Below are 21,153 nucleotides of genomic sequence, written 5' to 3' on the forward strand. Positions count from 1 at the left end.
TGTTAATAATAATATTAATAATAATAGTAATAAATACGTTTTTATTTTTTTATTGTTTCGGTTGATGATGATTAATGATACTAGGGAAGTCAGCTGGCGAAATAACGCAATAATGTCAAGTTGTTGTAAATAATAAGTTAATATTTGGAATATGAAGGCAAATTCCTACATCTGGACCATTAGGTTAGAATCCCTTTGTCATTTCCTTCAGTTAACGATTAGCATATCTTGGTTAGGAACCCGGAGAGAGTTTGTAGTGCCCCGGGTTGGTCTCATCTCAATAAAAGTGGAGGCGATGACATGGGTCATGTGATCGCGCCCACTTGGCCAACAGGTAATTGGTCCATGACCATCAATGGTCATTGTGTTAACGAGGGTAAATCTGATACCTTCAGATATCAACGGTTCCACCACCCAAATGGATGGGTGGTCAAAAGTGTCAAATATTGTGTAAACATTTTTTCAGGAATAATTTGCCAATACCGGCAAATTAAGGATCAACAGATTTTGGTTTTGTGTAAAAAAAAATTGTTTCACTTAAATAAAATGCTCCTTTAGCATTTGCAAGGAAACAGTTCCAGGTTCTTGTTCTTGTAGCATAGTAAACCCTTGGTGTCCGTTTAAATATCCGACCCCATTCCTAGGACGGAGCCTTCATAATTTCCCTTTGATCTGATTTTTAATATATTTTGTGTGTTTTATAATAATCCTTAAAGTTAATGATTAGAGTGTCCCGATCAACCATGTAGTACTGATTGGATGGCGCCCATACATTTAGTTTGAGATCTTATATCTCTATATTAAATTTTATTGTTTATTAGTTGCGATAGATTCGGACCTGAGATAAATGCTGGTTGGGGCTCAGGCTTTGAGCGGGTACATCATGGCGCCCTGCGCGGGGCTCGATTTCAGCATGGCTAGACCCAATCGTGGGGTTTTATTGTATTGGTAAGCACATCATGCTGTCAAATTGGGACTTACCATATTAACGATCGCACCGGTGATCGAAAGTATTTATTAATTGTATTTTGATTAAACCTAATCGGGGTAGTTGAATCAGTTATAGACCGCATCACGGCTTTGCATTGTTGGGAAACATTTATTCAGATCTAGGAAGGTGAATTTAAATAATGACGGCATCATCTAGTGTACGAGATGACCCCATTATTATAGTATTTTTGTTATTAAATTCTGTGTTAACATTTCACTTGTTTTTATTTTTATTTTATGTATTCTGTCATTGTGGTCAGACATTTATTAACATAGCAGAGGCTAGTAGTAATTTCCGAACGGGGCTCATTTGATAGGAGGATAGAAGTAGGTGTTGGGCTCATCAGTTAGTATTCTAATTTTTTTTAAATAAATTGTTGATGAAGCGATTTTACACCTGCGAATGTGGAGGCTCCACACTTTGGTCACCAAAGGACGGTAGGAGGAGATTGTAGGAACAAGGAGAATATGGTAAAAATTATACCGAGTACTAAACTCCAAGTTAATACTGGAGTGAGAACTGGAACTGTGTCGACGAGAATTTGTTAATTTCAGTTGTAAAGCTACGAGAATGCTGTGTTATGTCAAAAATTTTAGGTGATGTTTAACATGACAGTTTCAAAATTAATTTTTGTGTGTGTCAGATACGTATTTATTCTGGATGGAACAAAGCAAGATTTGTTGTCCTTATTCTACTCGTTGTTTGATCCTATGATTGAATTTAAATTGTGGTAAGAAAATAGAAAAATTCATTCGGGTAGTGAACCGTTAAATGATAGGACCGTAACATCCCCTGAGATAAATGCTGGTTGGGACTCAAGCTTTGAGCGGGTACAATGTAGACATTGGAAGCTCAAAAAACGAAACAAATATATATCCAGCTGTATTTGCTCTCCTGCTAAACAAAAGAAAAGAAACATATATTCTTCTTTTTCGCCTTCTTATTGAGGCCATTCCAGAGTGAAATCCAGCGAGAGTGACTGTCGATTTTGAATCAGCAGCAATTTCGGCCATTAAAGTTGTATCTCTAGCAGTAGAATAAAAGGATGCTACTTTGACATGAAAAAGTGAATCTGGAGAAAAGTTCAAGATTTGAGACTTGCTTGTGAGCATATGAAGAACGAAGAAGTGAGAATGAATCCACATGTGTGCTTCTTTAGCTTTTCTTCGACCTGAGGATGTTTCCGATGGGTGGTTGGAAATACATTCCAGAGTACCTGGCAATGAAAAACTTTCTGCACTTTTGGACTATTTCGTAGAAAGGTGGAAGGAGAATGAAGAAGTTCTAGTCGAGATCTGGAGTTGTTACGGCAGGCGTGATGGAACCACCAACTCCGTCGAGGGATGGCACAATAAAATTAACGCCGAACTTGGAAGACCAAATCCTCGAATCAAAGAACTCATCAAATGTTTAAAGAAAGAAGCAGAGAGCTCTGCATGTGCGCTGATAAGCTCTGTATGGAAGGTAAACGAAGAAAGGCCGCTTACATCGCTCTGGACGACAGACTGGAAAGAACAGTTAAAAATATGAAGAAAGTGGTGATATTGTCGCTTGTTTGAAGACAATTTCCGATCTCCAAAAATGTTGGAGAGTTGCTATGAAATCCGGAAGGTTCATCGTTGATTGGCGAGAGTAAATGTGTAAATAGTGTAAATAGAATCAGGGAGAAATGTAAATACAGTAAATGTCCGTGCTTAAAACTGATGGAGCTTAATTTTAGCACAAAGTAACTGGCGAAGCCAACAGCTGATTTTAAACACGCCTATATACAAAAGATATTGTATGTAGCCAGTCGAATGCCTAGATAAATTGTATGGGAGTCCGTTAGTCGTCCTAAACACAATTGATGGCCACGCACAGTTAGTGTAACACTTTGCCCGTAAGTAGCTGGCCTCTCCCTGTGGGTTGGGACGGTAGAATAACACCCACGTTATCCCCTGCCTGTCGTAAGAGGCGACTAAAGGGGGCCCCAGGAAGTCTGAATTTGGGAACGTGGGATGGCGACCACGGGGCCCTTAACTGAGTCCTGGCATTTTTCCATTTACTTGTGCCAGACTCCTGACTTTCATCTATCCTATTCGACCTCCCTTGGTCAACTCTTGTTCTTTTCTGACCCGGAAGCTATTAGGTTGCGAGGGCTAGGGAGTCTTTCATGTTCACTCCCTACGTGGCCGTTGGCTTTCTTTTCTTCTGTCTGATTAGTGCCTAGTTGTACTTCCTCTTAAAACAATAATCACCATCACCACCACCACCGTACGGTAGCTGGCCTGCTGAACACTGTTGGATTTATATAGTAAAGAGAGGTGGTGGGGAAAACCCTCAGGAATACTCTTTAATGAGAATGGCCCTTTCTGGGGGCGATTTCCAATGTGAACAGCTGGACCGGACTGGGAGCGATTGATAGAACACCATTTAAATACCGTAATTTAAAATTTTTAATATATGTGGATTTCCATCCTAATTCTTGTCTCAAGGCCACGGTCGCTTCCTTCCCTTTCCTCTCCCCTCGTCGCCATAAGACCTATCTGTGTCGGTGTGACGTAACGCAAATTGTAAAAGAAACCTTTCCTTGGCTGGAACTTCCACATTATAACCTAAGAATAGAGTAATATCGGACTTTAGTACGTGATCATATTTCAAAAGAAATAGTGCTAAACAAACGAAAACACCCGGAACATGTAAACCACCGCGCTAAATTTCACATTTTCAGTATGCCTGTTGTCAATGCAACGTTACTACACCTTCCGAATAACAATACAGTATTTAAAGCCCGTTGGTAGTACCAAATACAGTAGAGATAATACGCGACACTGAGCGAGATATCCAGGGACAGCTACTGGAGCTCACTCTAGCGGATAGACCTGAACAGTACTGATTCTCTCATAAGAGCACGTGTATTTTTGTGTGAAGTTTTTGGTGTTATTTATGCGTTTTCAGAGAGTTGACATAAATAAATAGTAGCGTGTGTCATTCCTTGATATCTCCTCTCAACATGAGGGAAAGGTATGTGCTGTGTTTGGCTGCAGTAATTACGAAGTAGAGAAAAATGCGCGGTTGTTCTCCAGGTTCCCTCGTGACAAGAACATGTAAGTAATATTGTGTTTGCATATATATTCGTCCAGTGACAGAGATTTTTATAGTACTTCATAATCTTCTGACCTGCTCGACCCATATTTTAACTGGCATAAAATGTAATACGCGTATTTTATTGTATAGTGCAGCAGTTAACCTTCAATACCGATGTGTTGTTGTAGGTGTGATCTGTGGGTTTTGAAATGTCACAGAAGCGATTTCGATAAGGTGTACAAGAAAGAAGGGACGTTGCGCTTATATAAGAATTATAAGATCTGTTCAGATCATTTCATGGCCAGCGACTTTAGAAATCCTCGACAATACAGCCAAGGGTATGTTACATTTTTGCTCTAATTGTACGTAAATATTCCTTAAAGCATCACTATCGACAACATTTTCATACTTTTCTTTCTTTATCCCTCTTCTCAGATTAAAGCCGGGATTTTATAGATTATCTTTCTGTTAGCAGGCTTCATGTTAGGAGGAAAATTGTCCAGCTATTAACTGTTAATTCGCCGGGCTGAGTGGCTCAGACGGTTAAGGCGCTGGCCTTCTGACCCCAACTTGGCAGGTTCGATCCTGGCTCAGTCCGGTGGTATTTGAAGGTACTCAAATACGTCAGCTTCGTGTCGATAGATTTATTGGCACGTAAAAGAACTCCTGCGGGACTAAATTCCGGCACCTCGGCGTCTCCGAAAACCGTAAAAGAGTAGTTAGTGGGACGTAAAACATAAATATTATTATTATTATTATTATTATTATTATTCTTATTATTATTATTATTATTATTATTATTATTATTAAATGTTAATTCATTGCATCATATGCGTAAAGGAATGTGCCGATATTTTTATTGACAAGTGTCTTAATGTGATGATACAATGTTTTTAAATGGGAAAAAAGACAAATCCAACCGTAAGAGTTCAGGCAGGAATGCTAAAGCTAAGAAAGTAATGCATAAATGGAAGATAAAGCCATTTCACAGCAGTCCATTTCACTTCTTGTTTATATGTCTAATTTCAGTCTTTGAATAATAACCTTTTAAATAATTCTTCATTCATTTATCCAGAATTGCTTTAGCAACTTCGAAGTTAATATCTCAATAACACTTTCTTTCTAGACGTAATTTATTTATCTATTTCCGTATATGCATTTCCATTGATATTTGAATTTAGCGCGATTTGTTCAGGTCAAGTCACTAGGAGCGCCACCGTCGAATTGTCTCCCATTTTAGCAAGGCGAAATCCGTAAATGTCGCGTATTATCTCTACTGTATTTGGTAGTACGCAATAAAATATTTAACTTCTAGTTTGCAAAACTGGATGTTTATCTGACAGTCCTAGTACAGGCCCTGATTCTTGGATTACGTGAATTCACCTGTAGATAGCATTAAGAAGATGTCGTGGTTATCTACTACAACAACATAATGTATAAGTATTTTTCAGCATCTCATATCTTCATCGTAAAGTTGTGTTTGTAACTATGATAGTACGGGCAAAAGATTTCTATAGGTAGACGCCCCGAACAAATAGCATTAAAAAAAGCTAAGAAAGTATGAGTTATAAACAGACTTACCTAACATAACATGGCTCACAAAAGAACTAACTGTCTTGTGGTCTAATATGACGTGCTGAGGTTTCCAAGTTTGCCAGGAGACTGAAATACTACGAAGCGACTGGCAACAAGGTCATAGAAGATTACCGAGGATAAACTTGTAACCGGTTATCACTGTCACTATTCTTGTTCGTTGTACTGTGCTGCAATTAACCATACAACACGGTTCACTCAAACAATAATCATGTGCTTTTTAAATAGTTTTTTCCTATTAGTTGTATCTAGCACCGACGTAGACAGGTCTCATGTCGTCGATGGAATAGGAACGGGTCAGAAGTGGGAAGGAACCGACCGTGGCCTTAGTTAAAGTACAGCCCCAGCATTTGCCTGGTGTGACAATGGGAAACCACGGAAAACCATCTTCAGGGCTGCCGACGGTGGAGTTCGAACTCACTATCTCCCAAATGCAAGCTCACAGCTCCGTGCCCCTAACCGCACGGCCAACTCGCTCGGCTCATCGATTTGTCAGCTAATTATTTTTATGACTGCTATTTTTACATCCAGATTATCGGCTCCATCGCTAAATGGTTAGCGTGCTGGCCTTTGGTTAAAGGGGGGGTCCCGGGTTCGACTCCCGGCCGGGCCGGAAAATGTAATCGCGTCTGGCTCGGGAACTGGGTGTCTGTGTTTGTTCCAAAACTTCACTCTTCATATTCAGACAACACACCACACTCACCAGGCGAGTTGGCCGTGCGGTTAGGGGCGTGCAGCTGTGAGCTCTCATCCGGTAGATAGTGGGTTCGAGCCCCACTGTCGGCAGCCCTGAGGATGGTTTTCCGTGGTTTCACATTTTCACACCAGGCAAATGCTGGGGCTGTACCTTTAAGGCCACTGCCGCTTCTTTCCCATTCCTAGCCCTTTCCTGTCCCATCGTCGCATAAGACCTATCTGTGTCGGTGCGACGTAAAGCAAAGAGCACACCACACTCACTACCAACCACCACAGAGACATGCAGTAGTGATTACATCCCTCCATATAGGGTGGCGTCAGGAAGGGCAACCGGCAGTAAAGCAGGACAAAATCCACATGTGCGACACAGTTCGCAAGCGCGGAAAAAGAAGGAGAAGAATAAAAATGTTTTTTTTGTTTGTTATTTGTTTTAGGCCTACGTCGCACCGACACAGATATGTCTTATGGCGACAATGGGATAGGAAAGACCTAGGAAGTGGAAGGAAGAGGCCGTGGCCTTAATTAAGGTACAGCCCCGGCATTTGCCTGGTGTGAAAGTGGGAAACCACGCAAAACCATCTTCAGGGCTGCCGACAGTGGGACTCGAACCCACTATCTCCCGATTACTGGATACTGGCCGCACTTAAGCGACTGCAGCTATCGAGCTCGGTGGAAGAAGAATGACGTGCAGAACTGTTTCGTCGACGGTTTCATGTCGATCTTACCAGATAGTGATGAAAAACCTGACGGACTGTATCGGAGGCATGGCCGCGAGGTTTATGGCATAGCGAAGTCATTCCCAAACTGTAGTCCTCGGACCCCTGGGGGGCTGTGAGGATATTCCAAGGGGTCCACAATAATAATGTAAGTTGTAAGTAGTTAAAGAGCGAAATATTATCGTACACACACAATTCATAGACCATTCTAAGTTACTAAATTTAGTAACTATGTCTTCACTATTGTAAAACTTATTCACAGTATATGTAACTGTTAACTTGGCTGATAGATGGTACAAGTTAGCACCGGAAAAAGAAGAAATGCTACAAGGGAGAGTAAGCGATGTAATTGTGAGACACTTGGAATTGCTAGTATCGACACTCAGACCATATTTTCCGTCTCTGGTTGAGAAAATATAGTGGATCAGAAATCCCTTCTTTGAAACTGAACATGAACTGTCCTCCCTTGAGGAAGTTCAACTAGCCGAAGTATCTTGGCAGAGAGAAAGTGAAACATACATTGAAATACGTTATGGGATGGAGCGGCAGGTTTAGCTCTAGGAAGTTCCACGAATGTATCACAACTCCACGTCTCTGATGACTTTTATGTCCATGACATTACAATTTGTAGAAAGGAAATACTGCTTTTAATACCTTTCATAATATTAATAGCATACCTGTGTGAGTGTACCTTTTGTGCTCTCACACAAATTAAGACGAACTTCAGAAACAGAGCTAATGTAGGGGCTGATCTTCGGTTCGAATGAGTACGCTTTCCGTGGTTTCCCATTTTCACACTAGGCAAATGCTTAATGTACCTTAAATGAGGCCACGACTGCTTCCTTCCAACTCCTAGCCCTTTCCTGTTCCATCGTCACCATAAAACCTATCTGTGTCGGTGAGACGTAAATCAACTTGCAAAAGAAAATGACTACGCTTGTAAAACTCTCGGTCTTGGGAAACAGCACCATCCGTCCCATTGATTCAACAACTGCACCAAGTGAATTTTTTCAGGCAAGTTTCCAGATCCAGACTGTTGTAATTGTTAGCCAAGTGACACATTGTTTTATAATTTCTGTGCATGTATAAAGTATCTTTAAGTAAATGAAGTTAAATTAAACTTTCAAAGACAGTAAATATGTCATAAATTTTACGAATATAAATCATTTAAAAATTCTGTTTTTTATTTACTGAATTCGGTACTCTGTTCTGTGGCTAAGGGGTCCTTAGACACGCATGCGGTATGCTCAGGGACCTCAGAGACAAAAAGGTTGGTAAACCCTGGCATAGAGTATGTCTTTCTGACAGACCGATAGGGCCTGGCCGTCCTCTGTCTACGAGCTGTTGGTCTGCGAGAGGTCCATAGGGATTGTTTCGTCCTCTACAGCTGATTCACAGTCCGCGCTGCGCTGTGCGTCGCTCTCTCCAGCATTTTCTGCGGCTAATTTGTTGGGCCTACTCGATTCCGCACCCCCCCCCCCTGTCCTTGCTAATGCCAAACATCAGATGTGAGGAGGTAGCCAAAGCCGCTGTGACACAAGCACACCCGTTACACGAATACGTATCAACCTGCCCATCAGCGGGAGAAGTCTAGCAGAAGTTTCCTGTATATGACCGAATGCATTACAGATTCACCTCATTCATCAAAGTTAACATCAGAAGCCTTCACCTTTCTGGGTGTTACACGATCATGAACGAGCAGTAGAACACTAGAAGTTCAAAATACTTTGTTATGTCTTGTTCGTTCGTGAAAAAAAACTCTAAACGAGTTCAGATTTACCAGCCTGATTTTACTGTTAATACCTTGAGGGGAATAAACAGGCCCCGATTTACAAATGGGCGGACTGGGCATTTGCCCAGGGCGCCAGTTTTTGAGGGGCGGCGGCCGGCGGATCGAGTAATTATAGGACTGCGTGAATTACGTCTTAAATTCATTTCCCTCCAATTACTTTTACATTCCACAAATTATTCCAATTATTTTATTAGACTATATAAAACACTTTAACCTATTCTAAATTTTAAACCTGAATTTAATCTATATATTTAAGTTTTATGAAGAAAACGTGTCTTATTTCTAAAATTATTTACTTACATACAAAATATCAAACTGAACCAACGGTTTTTTTTAAATAAAAATAAAAAACAGCCTCATTCTTATTTGGCTGTTAACTTTGTTTGGCTTGATAAGTTTAATTATGACAACTGTATTTGCATAATGTGCTGTTTTAAAACTCATAATCTTGAAAACTGTAATATTTACTTTGTAAACAATTATTTTTTAGAGGAACAGGAAAACGAGCAGAGGGGCGGGCGGCTAAATATTGTTTGCCCAGGGCGCTAACTATTTGAAATCGGGGCCTGGGAATAAAATGAAATTTTAGCGTATGCATTTTTTACGTAGTAGCCTATTCCTCACCTGAATACTCATTCCTGCCACCCGGCTGACGAAACTTTCTGGGGAAAACATTGTACTAGGACCAGCATAGTGAAAAGATTATTGTTGTCAAGAAAGACACTAAACCAATGCCCAGCACAATAGTGCAGGTCTATATGCCTACTAGTTCCACGGATGATGAAGAAATCGGAAGAATATACGAAGAGACAAGATTTAATACAATATGTAAAAGATGACGAGAATCTAATTATTGTTTTATTTTTGCTAGGGGCTTTACGTCGCACCGACACAGGTAGGTCTTATTACGACGATGGGATAGGAAAGGCCTAGGAGTTGGAAGGAAGCGGCCGTGGCCTTAATTAAGGTACAGCCCCAGCATTTGCCTGGTGTGAAAATGGGAAACCACGGAAAACCATCCTCAGGGCTGCCGATAGTGGGATTCGAACCTACTATCTCCCGGATGCAAGCTCACAGCCGCGTGCCTCTACGCGCACGGCCAACTCGCCCGGTCTAATTATTGTGGGAGGCTGGAATGCAGTGGTAGGCCAAGGAAGAGAAGGTAATACAGTAGGGAAATTCGGATTGGGACAAAGGAATGAAAGAGGAATTCGGCTGGTTGAATGATGCATAGATCATAATTTAGTCCTTGCTAATACTTGGTTCAAACACCACAAACAGCAGCTCTATACGTGGACGAGACCTGGAGACACTGGAAGGTATCAAATAGAGGAGGACAGGTTTTATAGCAGAATTATGGCCTCACCGTGGAGGGCAAGACAAGTAGAGGAAGCAAGACGACGAGGCTTAGACTTAATTATTTAAGATAAGAGTCTTGGAACAAAACGAGGCCACAGAGCTCGTAGTAAAGTAGGTAATTCACAGAGGCTTGCAGACTGAACGCTGAAAGGCACAGACATGTCTTATGCCGACGATGGGACAAGAAGGAAGGGACCGTGGCCTTAATTGAAGTACAGCCCTAGCATTTGCCTGGTGTGAAACGGAAAACCATCCTGAGGGCTGACAACAGTGGGGTTCGAACCCACTATTTCCCGAATGCAAGCTGACAACAAGCTGCAAGTCACGTAGCCAACTCGCTCGGTATATGAATGTCTGAAGTCCTATGGGTGGGGATGACACAATAACAACCACGGTATCCCCTACCTGTCGTAAGAGCCGACTAAAAGGACTGCCAGGGGTTGTTAACTAGGGAGCGTGGGTTAGCAGCTACGGGGCCCTAGCTGAATCTTCACCACGACGGTATTAGGTTTTTGAGGCCTGGGGAGTCTTGCCTTTCTTTAGCCGATAACTTCATTCTTCGAAGTGTCCGACCTCTTCCATTTTCCCTCTGATTAGTGCTAACAGAGTTTGATTGCCCAGTTGTACTTCCTTTTAAAACAATTTTCACTACCATGTGCAGTATGATGGTCTTCAACTTCCGACCGATACTGCAGAAGGTGAATCAACTGAGTATTCCCATTATCACAAGTTCTGTGTTACAATCACGAGGCACATTGTCCATCTTCACCATCAAGTTGCTAGACATCCTCGATAAGAGGACGTGCGCCTCATTGTTCTGGAGAAAACTGCCTCATCCGCTATTTGTATTCAACGTCCGGCGGAGCGACTTCATTACGCTATCGATTAGCAAGCAAAACACTGTCTTTTTTTTTATCGCCCATCCTGTTTTTATTCCCCTTGGAACGATAACAGCAGAAACTAGAAATATGAGTAAACGCAGAGTCTCCTTGAAGGCTTATGGTACTGGATCATCTGTGCAATAAGGTAGCGTGTTTTAAATCCGATCACTGGTGACTTTCGCCCTCAAGAGCCTGCTCCTGTAGCTTTTGGCGAATTTCAATCAATCAATCAATCAATCAATCAATCAATCAATCAATCAATCAATCAATCAATCAATCAATCAATCAATCAATCAATCAATCAATCAATCAATCAATCAATCAATCAATCAATCAATCAATCAATCAATCAATCAATCAATCAATCAATCAACCAATCAATCAATCAATCAATCAATCAATCAATCAATCAATCAATCAATCAATCAATCAATCAATCAATCAATCAATCAACGCTGATCTATATTTAGGATTGTCGCTCAGTTAGCAGATTCCATATCAATTATTTACCAAGTCTTAACTTAAATGATTTCAGACAAGTTGGAAGTTTATCAGACATCTCCCTTGGTAAATTATTCCAATCACCCCAATCTAATCGCCACCCCAGGTGAAAGACTGCGCCGAGTGAAGGTTGGTTCACACTGTGTGTTTCGGTTTCTCGCCAGAAGATATATATTTTTTAACAATTTGTTTTACGTCGCACCGACACAGATAGGAAAGGGCTACGGGCGGGAAAGAAGCCGTCGTGGCTTTAATTAAGATACATCCCCAGCATCTGCCTAGTATGACAATGAGGGGCCGATGACCTTAGAAGTTAGACCCCTTTAAACAACAAGCATGATCATCATCATCAGTATGACAATGGGAAACCACGAAAAACCATCTTCAAGGCTGCCAACAATGGGCTTTGAACCCACTATCTCCAGAATGCAAGCTGACAGGTACGCGTAAAGCGAATTTGCGTTGATTTTTATACTAATAATAATAATAATAATAATAATAATAATAATAATAATAATAATAATAATAATAATAATAATAATACAGTTACCGAGCGAGTTGGCCGTGCGGTTAGGGGCGGGCAGCTGTGAGCTTGCATCCGGGAGACAGCCCCGAAGATGGTTTTCCGTGCTTTCCCTTCTTCACACCAGGAAAATGCTGGGGCTGTACCTTAATTAAGGCCACGGCGGCTTCCTTCCCACTCCTAGCCCTTTCCTATCTCATCGTCGCCATAAGACCTATCTGTGTCGGTGCGACGTTAAGCGAGTTGTAAAACTAATACAGGTACAAACAGGTGGGAACATTGGCAGGAGGGGACTAGGAATTAGGAGATAAAGGATACGTTTGGAATGAACTTGATGGATGAAGCTGCACGAATAAACAGGCTTCGATGGCGGGGTCATGTGATTGAATGGAGGAGGAGTGGTTACCTAGGAGAATAATGGATTCTGTTATGAAGGGTAAGAAGAGTAGAAGGAGACCAAGACGACGGTGGTTAAACTCAGTTTCTAATGATTTAAAGATAAGAGATAGGCCTATATAAATAAATGAGGCCACTGAGCTAGTTACAAACAGAGGATTGTGGCGGTGGTTAGTCAGTTCACAGAGGCTTGCAGACTGAGCGCTGAAGGTATAACAGTGTATGACGAAAATGTATAATAATAATAATAATAATAATAATAATAATAATAATAATAATAATAATAATAATAATAATAATAATAATAATAATAATAATAATAATAATAATAATAATAATAATAAATTGTACCGGGAGGTACACCTCTACGCCGCACATTTAAATCTTGCGCCAATAGAACTCCTCTACAAGAGAAACACTGAACTTGGAACTAGACCTACTCAAACTTTTCCTCAGAAGATGTCACTACCGTAATTTTGGTATTGTGAAGTTTCCAGTACTGTGTGAATTTCAAATTCATCAAGAAGTTTGGACATTCTCTCATAGATGTCTCTGCTAAAAAACTATGATCATGCACCCTGGTGCGAAGTGAAAGAATTTTTTTGAAGAAATTTTGTATTCATACTTTTTTCCTTACTAAATTTTGTTCATTCATCCTTAGGTTGGCAATATTTATCTTTTCTTTCCGCCAGTTTTGAATTTAGCCAATCAAGAATTTCTGTAATTAATTTTCAACCAATCCCGTGTTTCTTCTTCGATTTTGAGTGTAACCTTTTCATTCACCAATAAAATTCTGGGGGTGTGTCTTGATTATTCACGAAAGGTCTCGAACCTTCCCCGAGGGTTTATAAACTGTGGGTTTTCACGGCTCTTGGCCATTTGATCAACATCTAACTTTGTGTGTGTGTCTAGCAGGAGGCGGGAGGTGCCTCTTTCTTCAGGAAGCATGTCTTCAGCAAGGTAATGGCCGTTTAACATCTTTATTTCTTGCTAGCTCTGCAGTTTAACCCGAGGGAAAGGTTCGAATCTTTAATTATGTAACCAACTTCCTTAAAATGTAATTCTCCGTTCGGCTCATGTAAAATTTCATAAATCTTTAACTGTAATCCGAGCTCCCCTTCGTTTGAGGTACCGCATTTGTTTCTGCAATGTATTAAAGTTATCTCCATGCGCGCTACCTCAGTAGATTGGGATTAGCCCCTGTTTCATTGGCCAAGTGCCCTATAGGTCTGTAAATTTTTTGTGGAGCTCAATCTCCGACCCCATTCCTGTTGTACTCGGGCCGTTTATTGAACCTGTTCTTTTTCACTAAGGCCCCGTAGGTTGGGTACTAGGTACCTCTGTGTAATAAGATTGCTATTTGTAAATAGTGCCTTGTAAGGCCAGTGATTATTTGACTTTCATATTGTGTTGCCTTGAGTAGGCTGGGAACACTGAGAGCACGTCAGCTCTTTTCGAGTATTGTAAGAATGCCTCTGGGAGGCTTGATATTGAAAATTGGGAGCAAGTGCTTCATGTATTATGGGATTTCTGCCCTTTGTGTAAAATTGTAATCTTTTATAAAGTTGAACTAGGAGCTCAAAATTGTAAAACTAGGGGCTTATAGCCCAAGTGCGTTAAAATTCTGAAATCTTGGATCTTTCGAAATCTTGTTTCTAATTTGCTATGTCATTGTTATTTCTCCAAGTGAACTGATGTTAAGATTTTGTTGTTTTTAAGAAAATATAACCTTTGTTAGAATTTTAAATTTTCTTTGACTTTGTAGTTAGACCCATTCACCCCGGCACCTTCTTTCACCTCTGCTGATCCACGGGTAGCCCCGTAACAATAATAATAATAATAATAATAATAATAATAATAATAATAATAATAATAATAATAATAATAATAATAATAATAATAATAATAATAATAATAATAATAATAATAATAACTTCATTACACTACTATACTTTCAGCGTTCAGTCTGCAAGCCTCTGTGAGTTTACTAAGCCCCGCGCCGCTATAATCCTCTGTTTGTAGTTTATGCGTACAGCTTCGTCCATCGAGTTGATTCATAACTAAGCGTCCATTCCTTCCATTTCGAGTACCCTCCTACCATTTTTGCCACCTATTTGTACCAGCGATCATTCTCTCGCTACTTTCATATCCGTTACTTCTACATTTTGAATAAGATATACTGAGTCCACCCAGCTTTCACACCCACACAGCAAAGTTGGTCTGAAAACAGACCGATGTACCGATAGTTTCGTCCGGGAGCTGACTTCCTTCTTACAGAATACTGTTGACCGCAACTGCGAGCTCACGGCATTCGCTTTACTCCTAAATACTTGAAATGATTTACTTGTTCCAGTTTTGTATACCCATCCCCTTAGGTTTCTTCCGTACTGACATCACTTTAGTCTAGGAATGCTAATTTTCATATCATACTCAGTGTACCTATTTTCAAGTTCCAAGATATTACTGTAGATTGTAGGCTTCCAGCGCAATCTGCCATTAAGACCAAGTCGTCAGCATAGGCCAAACTGCTTACTACATCTCTACCTAACTGAATCCTTTCCTGTCACTTTGTTCCTTTTACTAGATGATCCAAGTAAATTATGAACAATAGAGGTGCAAGATAAGTACCCTGAACCAAGAACTCATTCTACCATCAATTCACACTGTTTCCAATTGTCAACATAAGTACCCTTGATTGATTTTAACAATGTACCCTTAATCCCATGCCACCGGCCGTAGCCATGTTGAAACACCGGATCCCGTGAGATCTCCGAAGTTAAGCAACATTGGGCGTGGTCAAGAGTTGGATGGGTTGCCACGCGCTGTTGGTGGGGGTAAGGGAATGGAGGAGCGGAAAGGAACTGGCCACCCTACCGCTCAGGAACACCTCTGCGAAGGTTCGGACCTGCCTTCGGGCAGAATAACCCTTACCTTACCTTAATCCCAGTCCCCCAGTATGGCCTTCACTAGGTCTACGAACATGAACATATCTGTTCTTCTCGTAGCATTTTTCATTTACAGTGTGCGTACTGAAAATCTGATATTTTTCTCTCTTTTTTTTTTAATAATTGACTTTACGTCGCACCGACACAGATAAGTGTCTTCCCATTCTCCCACAAGGCACCTGTTCAGCATAGCAGGTGAGGCCACCTGGGCGAGGTACTGGTCTTCCGGCCCAGTTGTATCCCCGACCCGAAGTCTCACGCTCCAGGACACTGTCCTTGGGGCAGTAGAGGTGGGATCTCTCGCCGAGTCAGAGGAAAAAACAACCCTGGACGGAAAACGGATTAAGAAAGAAAAAAGAAAAAAACCCGATTTTGTGGTTTTTATCGTATGTGAATTGTCTTTGTCGTGTCTTCTTATGGGTACACTATTGTATGTGCAAGGAGAAACCAGCGATAAACAATGGTAAATGATCATAAAACAGTTCAACATTATGCCGTCCGCCGCACTCCTTATTGTATTGGCTCTTACGATAGTTTATCATGGTCAGAACTGTCCATTCGACCTGCAAAATATGCTTCTTTCTGCTCTCCTCTGGAGTTAGTGAAAGATCACTTACGGTAGTTTGCCTCTGACGTCCAGAATTAATCTCTAACTGTAACCGTAGCTTCATCCTGCTGCCTGCAGCTTCTAGATTTTCCTTGTAAACGTCCTGCATTATTCTGCCCGTTACAAAGAATCGCGTCTCTAACCTACAGTACTCTAGTATTCAAGTTTCCTTATCTACTGTCAACAATTGTGGGAAGACATATATGGTAAGAGGAATGCAGATAAACGTCGTTGTGTAATACTAAACAAGAGTATTTATAAAGGAATATGGTAGCACAGTACACATGTCGTAGAAAGGATAATGCGTGTAACGTAACTCCGTTCGATAGGTGTTCGTCCCATGCACCCAAGGTTCTGGCACAAGCAGTGTGTCAGTAACACTAAGGCCCAGTTTATTCAGCTCTGAGTTAAGTTTTACTTAACAAATGTTAACTAACAATTAATTGTTATTAATTTAACACTTCTGTTAAAAGTCCCCTGTTTCACGAACACATGTCTGACATTTGTTACGAAACAATATGGTTAGAACAGGGTTTCCGTGAGATTTCTGAATGTGTTTGACAGCGGGCGTCTTTTGTTTCTTTACAGCGCTCAGAGCGGTATCTTGGCAATGTATTTTGTTACACTTGGTTTATTTTTAATACAGGTTAATGGAGACCGCGAAGTAGGAGGCAACAAAAGCGATATTATAATACATACGAGATAACAATTGTTAAGTATGCGAGTGTGCTTGAAAAACGAAAGAACGTGTGATATATTGTTGTGGGAGTGCAATTTGAGGCTCCTACAACACTGGGAAAGTGTGATAAAAGATATGTCTTGAACTGATTTTCGGTCATTCCTTTTCTGTGGGGAAACCATGTCATTGACTATGCTGCAATGACACAATTATTCTACACACTCTTGTTTTGCACACATGTAGCCTCGCATAGTTAGACGGAAAGAGAAGCATAATATCGCGCTGGTGGAGTGATACTAGCAGTGAACAGTGCGTTACCGTGTAAACGAAGGACAGATCTCGAACGGAACTGTGAGTTAGTGTGGGTGGAGCTACTCTTTCCTCGACGCTCTGTACTTGTGGGATGTTACTACAGACCACCAAACAGCCCATTCTGTGACCTTGAACAGTGCCTGGACTCAATCGTCGCAGCTCTCCCTCATGGTGAAGTAATTTTAATGGCCGACTTGAACTTGTCTATAACGTGGTCTTCTCCGACTACCGGACTGTCAGCTAACAACTGTGGCACATATTTTACAGATAGTTTTATTAATGACCTCGGACTGAAACAGTTTAATATGTACCCAACCCGTGGACCTCATGCTCTCCTCATTAGAACTTAAAACAATAACCCCAGGCAGAAACCTTCTCCTGTGCGACCACCAGTCTCTTGATCCTACATTCCTCTTACCCTACACCTCCTCAAAGCTTCACAGCAGAACATCCTACCGCCCTACCTACACCTGGCGCCGTGCCGACTGGCCTGCAATGTGTCGTGCCCTGGAATGCCTTCCCTGGAGCCTTCTCGAAATAGCTGATACCGAATCGGCTCTTGACTTGCTGTACGACTGGCTGCAAGCTGCAATTAATGACTTCGTACCTGCACAACGGGCTACTACCAGCAAATATCAACACTGGATCTCACAAGGGACCGGACTGATACTATTTAATAAGAAGAGAGCTTGGCGCCTGTGGAAAGACTTCCCAAACCCACGCACTCACAATGCCTTCGTTAAAATCCGCCGCCACGCGAGAAGAGACTACAAAACACACGTAGACACTGTCACTGAAACCGTCCACAGCAATCCCAAGCGCTACTGGAGTCCCATCAACACACGGAGAAGGACGGAACGGATTCCTGTCAGCTCGAACCACAACGATGCAACAGCAGACGGCGCCGATCGCAATGAACTGTTCAACAGCTATTTCTTCTCCAACTTCTCCCCTCCCTTACAAAACCAACCGCTCCCTCCCGTAAGTACAGTTTCAAACAGAACCCTATCAAGCATAACTACTACACTAAGTGAAGTTCATAACCTTCTTCAAACTCTTCGTACCAACAAAGCTACCGGTCCCGACACTATAGGTCCTCTTTTCCTAAAAAATACTGCCAGCACCCTTTGCGTCCCTCTCTCTAAATTATTTAACAGATGTTTTGCCGCGGGCTATTTTCCTATTACCTGGAAAGAGTCAAATATTGTTCCACTTCTCAAATCAGGCAACAAATTTAATGTTTTTTTTTACCGACCAATTTCTATTCTCCCCACACTATCCTTTATTTTTGAAAAAAATATACAGCAGCGCCTCCTCGCATTCACCTTGCCCTATATCTCAACCAAGCAGCATGGTTTTCTACCAGGTGGCTCTTGTCTAACAAACCTGGCCACTCTGCATAGCTTTGCATCACATGCCATTGCAGCTAAATCACAGCTGGATATCTGCTACGTAGACATTTCGGAGGCTTTCGATTCTGTAGACCATACTCTGTTGTTCCATAAACTCTCTGAACGATTTAATATACATGACAGTCTTCTGACCCTGACATAAGCGTTGGCAGAGAGTGGTAATATCAGGCACTTCATCCTCACGGTTACCAGTCCCCTCCGGTGTCCCACAAGGCAGTGCTCTTGGCCCCTTTCTGTTTTCCTTGTTTATGGACGATATGCCGTTCGAACTCAACGAAACAGCGAATACCCTACTTTTTGCCGACGACTGCAAGATATTTAGGGAGATCAGGAATCCAGCAGATGCAGCTCTGATACAGTCGTCACATAATGCCCTTTCGAACTGGGCCGTACTTGGAAACTTATCCCCAATCCACAAAAATGCAGCCACATGACCATAACACTACGTAAATCTCCTCTACCGACATCATATTACCTACTCGACAAGCCCATCACTGTAGTTACGCAACAGCGTGACCTAGGTGTAATATTGGATATAAAATTACAATTTAAGACCCATATAGAAACATATACAACCAAGGTTATGAAATTACTAGGCATTCTCTACCGCTTCACAGAAATTTCTGACCCCATTGCTCTTCGCCACTTCTTCCTCACGATCATTCAACCTCTCTTAAACTACTGCTCTCCTATTTGGACAAAAGCCTCCCCCTCCAATACTAAGCAGTTAGACAGAGCAGTGTCCTTCTTTGCTGCAATTGTAAGGAACAGAAACCCCAAAGTCAGAAATCTGTCTACGCAGCAGGTATTAAGGGCAATAAATGTGTCACCGCTGCACATCAGGCGACAGGTAGCTGATCTGAATTTCCTCCACGGGATCTTAAATGGGCATTACCGCTCGGAATATCTTGTCTCACTATTCTCTCTCCGTGTTCCTTCCTGCTCCACCAGAACCAAAGACCTTCTCCACATTCCCCACACTCAGCACTCAATACTTCAACGACCTTTTCTAATCCGCCTCCCAACACTCTTTAACAATATTAATAGGAGACAAGAGCTTTATATAGCATCAAACAAAAGCATATTCGAGAGGCGTGTACATAGTATGTTAAAGATACGTCGATGTGAAGGGATTATACCGCCATTATGACCCACAACGACTTGGCTATGAACATGGACATTCTTATGGTTTTCGATTTGGACAGTTGTTATTAGTAGGCTGTGCACCTGATCTTGTTATATTTTGTTCTGTTTGTTATATTTTATTATGAAAGTTTACATTTGTTAGTCTGTTGACAGTGCAAGTGAAATTTGCTCAGTGCAGCTGTATCTTGTGCTTCGTGAATAAATAAATAAATAAATAAATAAATAAATAAATAAATAAATAAATAAATAAATAAATAAATAAATAAATAAGAAACTGCTGCATTGGAGAAACTGATTAGTTTCTAGGTATTACTCCAGCCCGGCTGACAAAATATTTCTCATGTTATAAGTAAGTGGAAATTAATGAAATCTTACTTGGAGTGCGTCTCAGGGGAGAGATGTGTTCATTGCGATGTCCAGGAGCCCACCATCTCGCCCCACGAAGTAAATTTACTTTTATAACCTAATGAACAGTATTACAGGCAATTTTTCACTTCTGAAGTAGCTACTTTCATTCCTATTGGCCAATGTAAAGTGGCACTTGATCTCGTTCCCGTCAATAATGTAAATCATAATCCGATACCAACCCCAGCACAATAAAAGTGCAAGAAAATGTAACATGTTGCTTGTCCCTATATCACAGGTCTTGTCCAGATCCTATCCTAACCGTCCGCACGGCAAGAAGAAGTCCTCACCAATCGTGAAACAATAATCACCACCACCAGCTAACGAAGCACCACTCGCTTATTAGTTCCTAAGTACAGATGTTGGCAGCACTGAGAAGGCCGCGAGCGTGTAAACAAACGACATTCGTTCCGCGGGTGTGAAAATATTGTCAGCCGGGCTGGAGCAAGACCAACTACAATCCTCAGACCTCAAGGCAGGTTGGTCTTGGCTGGAGTAATCTTCGATCATATATCCAATAGATGGCTGATGACGTCACATTCTTGAAGCAAGGATCTCAGTCAGCTGACTGGTGGGTAGTGCGAGAGTTTTGAACATTGTGTTATAGGCGAGAATAGTGATCAGCGTACTTAAAAGTGACTTTTAGCTACTGTTAATGAAGCTGTGGTGCATTATTGCGTAGCGTATGGATGCAAGGAGACCTTCAAAAAAGGATCTGTCATTTCCTTTCACGGGTAAGTACATATTTACGTAAATATGATGATGATGATGATGTAAGGGGTTTCATACAGTTGTTGTCAGGTGTCTGTAGAATACGTACATTTATTGTATTGGTTACAGTTCCAGTTTCCCGGTTACAGCAATTTTGAATACTGTGCTTTTATTGATTTCAGTTTTCCTGCTGATGGGACAAGGAAAAAGCAATGGGTAGTTGCATTAAGAAGAGAGAATTTCTTGCCTGAAAAGCATTCAAGATTATGCTCTAAGCATTTTTCACCGGAATGTTTTGATAATGAAGCATTTGGTGTGGGAGTTAAACTGAAGCCAAATGCAGTACCAACAATTTTTAATTTTCCACCCCACCTTTTACCAGCTGAGAAGAGAAAACCTCCTGTGAAGAGGAAACTTCAAGT

General features: G+C 41.3%; 1 protein-coding gene across 5 annotated transcripts in view; it reads right to left on the reverse strand.

The window, feature by feature from the left end:
- LOC136881088 (uncharacterized) overlaps nucleotides 1–21,153 on the reverse strand; it is a 525,856-nt gene that overhangs the window by 432,240 nt on the left and 72,463 nt on the right. For 4 of the 5 annotated variants that reach the window (XM_068229305.1, XM_068229302.1, XM_068229304.1 and 1 more), the window contains exon 1: nucleotides 5,639–5,705. The exons of the other annotated variant lie outside the window; for it this stretch is intronic. In XM_068229305.1, coding sequence (XP_068085406.1) covers nucleotides 5,639–5,645 — 7 coding nt within the window. In that variant the 5' untranslated portion in view covers nucleotides 5,646–5,705. Of the gene's footprint in view, nucleotides 1–5,638; nucleotides 5,706–21,153 lie in introns of those variants that run through there. 5 annotated transcript variants of the gene reach the window in all.

This window comes from Anabrus simplex, chromosome 9 (genome assembly GCF_040414725.1).
Source record: "Anabrus simplex isolate iqAnaSimp1 chromosome 9, ASM4041472v1, whole genome shotgun sequence".
Lineage (NCBI taxonomy): Eukaryota > Metazoa > Arthropoda > Insecta > Orthoptera > Tettigoniidae > Anabrus > Anabrus simplex.